At 38.6% G+C, this 5,225-nt stretch overlaps 1 protein-coding gene across 1 annotated transcript; it reads right to left on the bottom strand.

Moving 5' to 3' along the window:
* LOC109350509 lies at window positions 283–3,439 on the bottom strand. Its single transcript, XM_019591740.1, has 2 exons — window positions 3,032–3,439; window positions 283–489 (listed from the first exon to the last, which is right to left on the bottom strand). The coding sequence occupies exons 1-2, from the start codon at window positions 3,437–3,439 to the stop codon at window positions 283–285; spliced, it is 615 nt and encodes a 204-aa protein (XP_019447285.1).

Here is a 5,225-nt window from a genome sequence, read left to right as displayed (position 1 = left end):
TACCAACTGTTTGTCTACTTCCATAAAGTTCCACCAGAATAGTTAACCACCATGCTGGCCCCCTGGCCATTATGCAAGTGGGACATGGATATTTCGGGACCCTTTCCTCAAGCACCTGGTCAGTTGAAGTTTTTGATAGTTGTTGTAGACTATTGCATAGTATTTTGTTGGGGACCATATCTCTTTGGGGGGAACTACACTCCTCACTATATTTTGTTTGGCCTTGGAATCATATTCACATATGCGAGATTTGTTCACAAGGGTTCGGAAATCACGAATCTCCTAGTGGCCATACACTTTTTTCAATTCCAGCCTCAGACCGCTCTTAAATTTTACACATTTAGAGCGTTCATCCAGGTTCTGATAGTCGGGGGAGATTTTGGAAAGATCCTCAAACTTTGCTGCATACTTGCGTATAGACATGCTCCCTTGCTCCAATTTCAGAAATTCAATTTCATTCTTTCTCCTTACATCATCGGGAAAATATTTCTACAAGAACTTGTATTTGAAAAGCACCTACATAGGCACTCACTGCTCTTCTTCTAGTTGTCTTCCAACATACTCCCACCAATTTTATGCTTCCTTCTTCAACATGTAGGTGGAAAAGGTCACCATCTGTGCACCAGTACATGCCATTGCTCTCAAGATCCTCTCTAGTTATTGGATCCACTTATGAGCATCATTAGGGACATATCCTCTTGTGAAGGAATGAGGATTGCATCTACAAAATTCATCAGGCCCTCGATAAATAGATGAAACTTAATTCTGATACATGGCTTGTAGAATATCCACCATTTATGCTATAATAGAAGCCTTGTTGGCCATGCTATTCCTATGCACACACATACATTAGAAATAATGCATTTAATGTAAAATTTCACCATTAAAGTAACCAAAACAACCATTGTAAAGAGTCAAAGTTATACATTGTTTAATCGATTAATCACAACTATAATCGATTAACTCGTTCTGCTATTAATCGATTAATTAAACACCTTAGTCGATTATTTAGTTCTTGTTCAATGAAAACATTTTTCTTTCGATCTCCAAGATTACCAACATTCAACTAAAATTATATGCACTTACTATAGAAGATTATGAATAGTAAATGCACAATACAGAATATAGAATTAACATAGAATTATATGCATGTCAAGTTAAGTAAATCAAGTAATGCTTAAATATAAAAAGATAAGGGACAACAAGAATGAGACATGACTTTTTATCCTGGTTCATTTGCGGTCTACTGCAAACTACATCGAGGCCTCCCCTTCTGATGTTGGGAGATTTGTTTACACTATCAAATCTTAATGTATTCTTACAAACAAGCTTCCAATATAAGATGTAAGACGCTACTTTCTTGGACTCTATGAACTTGAAAACCTCGGTTTGACCCCTCTCTCTCGCTTACTAAGATCTCCTATCCTTTTGCGGTTAGGCCCTAACCAAGTATCGCTCAATACCAAGACCTCTTACTTCTCATGAAGACACACCTAACAACAGTTAGGATATTTCCCAAACTTATTCTCCTTTAATAGTGATACCAATCACACGAAGAGAATGTGTTATTGCCTTGGCTAACAATTCTTTCAATTTATGTATGTACCTCAATATGCAGATTTAACCACTCTTCTAGAATCTAAGAACCATTCTAAATATCTCACAATTACAGAACATAAAATGTGAGATGCAAGGTTTTTTTTTATTAAAATATTTAACAATTAAGCTCAACCAGTATCATTGTAAAGATTTACCCTTTTCTCTTTTTCAAAAGAACACATTTGAAAATCTCTCTAAAGATATGAAAGTGAAAGAGCTTAAGATTTTCTGAACAATGTGTAATCTGTTTTTCGTATGTGTTCTAACTCTATGAATCAATGTTCATCTCTATTATTATTATATGAATCAATATGAAAAGCTTGGGATAATATACCATTCTGTTTTTAACAGCAATTAATTGATTATAAACCCATACTTAATCGATTAATGGGTTCCCAAAAATTCAATGCTTAATCAATTAAAATATCTCTTAATCGATTAATGGTTTTCCAAAAAATATATTTTAATGATGTATGAACCTCCTACATGATTTATAAAAGAATGATGCACGCCTTTGAATGATGTATGATTTAAAAACTCTTTTTAAATGCATTCAAAACATATGATCATGTATGCATGCATGTGCATGTAAATCATATATTTATGCATGTGAGTCTCATTTTAGTTATGATTGATTTTAGCTTGCGAGACTTTCATTGGGGTTCATCCTAGCCTAGACTCTTACTAAGAAAACATTTTAAGACCTAATAAAGATATAAAATACTTAGCCTCTAGATCTTCTTGATTTCTTTGCCTTGTATGAACTCGAGTCTTGACTTTATTGTTGACTTTGTTTTTTTGTTGATATGCTCATCCCTTCAAGTTTGTCCTTGATCATTAATTCTTTTTGTCGATCCTTATCCTCATCAAAGTCTGTCTTTTATCAACCTTTGTCTTCATCAAAATATATGTGATGCATGCTTACATCTTCACCATTTACCAGGTAGATGTCAAATATGTAGTCCTCAATGGAGTTCTTCAAGAAGAAATCCTTGTGGAACAACCCCAAGGGTTCGTGAGCAAGGGTAATGTAAGAAAAGTGCTACAAATGAAGAAGGTCCGATATGGCTTGAAGAAAACTTCTTTATCATGGTACAATAATATTGATCAATACTTCATTGATAAAGGATTCTGGAGGATTATTAGTGAGCCTACTCTATACATTAAGATTCAAGGTTAGTTCAATACTCTCATAATAATTTTGTACATAGATTATCTTATATACACTGGAAATAATGCAAGGAAGATAATAGAGATAATGAAGACACACTGAAGACATTGAAGATGATAGACCTTGGCTTAATGCATTACTTCCTCGGAATTGATGTATGTCAAAGAAAGTAAGGCATAAGAATCTCACAAAATAAATATTGAGAAGAACTACAAAGAAGTTCAAAATGCATTGTAATGCTTTTCTTGTGAAGTAAACTACGCTTTGACCTTCCTTGGTTTCACGAATCAGAGCGGTGGCCACAACCTCATCAGCTACTGCCAAGTAAACATACAGTACTTCGTCGGGTGCGGGCCTAGTGAGTATTGTAAGAGTACCCAAATATTGCTTGAAGATCTGAAAGGATTTTGCACAATCATCTGTGTATTCAAACTTCTTGCCTTTCTTCCATAACTGGTAGAGTGGGAGAAAATGTTTGGAGGTCATTGGGAGGAACCTGGACAAGGCCGCCAAATAACCGTTAAGTTGCTGAACTTCTTTTATTGATTGGGGGCTTCTCATACTGATGATGGCTTGCCATTTGATAGGGTTAACCTTTATTCCTCGGCTAGTTAATAGGAATCCGAGAATGGAGACATGATCTTCTTGAGGAAGGCTTTTGGCGATCATATCGTCTATATAAACCTTCATATGTTGTCCAATCTGATCACAAAATACTTTGTTCATCATCCTCTGGTAAGTAGCCCCTAAGTTTTAAGGCCAAATGTCAACGACAAACCAGGGAAAAAGTGTGTTGCCTACGTACACCAGACTATCCTTTTTTTGGGTTGAGCTGTAAAGCGATTTTTTCTCCTTCCAACTGTGGACGAAATTCTCCTTCATCTACTCGAGCATCTAATTCAACCAACCCCTTGCAATTTTTGCTGGAGGTGGCCCTCTTCCTATTCCTTCGCTTGGTCTAAGGCTCATTTGATAGCAACTTTTGGCACAATGTTGATCTCGTTTGACCGTGTATACCCAAAAGTCGGAGGAGAGGAATTTCATGCACATATGTGGGGTGGAGACCATTGCTTCATGACTAGGCATTTAGTTTGAAGTGTTCTACTCAAGGGTTGATCACTGATTGTCAAGTACCCGTCTACATATCCTCGTGCAGTCATTCCCTGACCAACGAAGCCCACCAGGTGTCCATCATAAGGTTGAAGATCTCATTTGCTTAGTTCCATTTTTTCGAACAGATTTCGGAACATAATGTTTGCCGAACTCCATTGGTCGACAATGAGTCTGCTGACCTTTTAATTGTTAAGCTTCGTAGTGAGGACCCCGAACGACACCTTCATAATCACCGTTGTCGAATGAAATTAGGGGAGGGGGTGCGACCCTACTGGGTTGCTGGTGTCAAGTATATCTTGTGGTTTCTTGAATGACCTCTGTAACATACCGCTTTGGGCTAACCTGGAACTGCTTCTCTTCCTTTGGCTATTTTGGCGGTACCTGTCGACTTGGTCCCCATTCGGAGCATACCCATGTTGAATTCTTGTTATGGAGCATCTTCTAGGGGGATTGGGCCGACGAGACAAGGGTGGCCGCCTTTGCTGAGTTACTCTAGCGATGAAGCGCTTCAGGTGGCTGGCTTGTATGAGGTCTTCATTTGTGTTTGATAAGTGAGTGCAATCTTTTATCACATGGCCAAACATGCTATGAAATTCACATTATTTGGATCGGTTTTGGCCCCCACCCTCTTGTATGGGCTTGGTTTAGGGAGCTGGACAAGGTGGGTGGCCATGACCTCTTATCGGATTCTAGAGCAGCCAACATTGAAGGAAGTCTAGACCGCATACTTGGATTTTCTAGGCAATTTTGAGGGGTCATTTTTGGGAAGGTCATGAAACTTTGGTCGTTTGTCCTCTTGTGAGGGGCGATATTGTTTGTGTTCGGTAGATGATCGAATATGGTTAGTTTCCTCTAGGTTAATGAACGGCTGAGGCTTGGAGCAGAGGTTCATCGTCGTGAGGTCAAAATACTTGGCTAGTTCCTGTCTGAAGAGACCATCTTGCAAGCCCATGACTAACACATGCACCACCACATTGAGACTTAGGGTGCAGACCTTCATTGCTTTTGTATTAAATCTACCCAGATATGCACGAATGGGCTCGTGCAGACCTTGCTGGATAACAGACAAGGTATAGGATGACCTTGGCTACTCCTTGCTAACCGTAAACCCGATGCTAAATTTGCTCACCAAAGTAGACCATTGGTCTATGTAGTGGGGTACTAGTTGCATGAGCCATTGTGAAGCAATCTGCTTTAAAGTAAGTGGAAAGGCTCGACACATAATTGGATCTAAGGCTCTATGGAAGAGTGTGGTCGCCTCAAAGGCATCAAGGTGGTCATGAGGGTCAAAAGTCTCATCGTATTGATCAATGTTATTTGGGCAGGCTAAGTGTTTTGGTAA

The sequence above is a fragment of the Lupinus angustifolius genome, chromosome LG06 (assembly GCF_001865875.1).
Source record: "Lupinus angustifolius cultivar Tanjil chromosome LG06, LupAngTanjil_v1.0, whole genome shotgun sequence".
NCBI classification, from domain to species: domain Eukaryota; kingdom Viridiplantae; phylum Streptophyta; class Magnoliopsida; order Fabales; family Fabaceae; genus Lupinus; species Lupinus angustifolius.
Note: the sequence above shows the minus strand (reverse complement) of the source record. Positions and strands in the feature narration are given on the sequence as shown.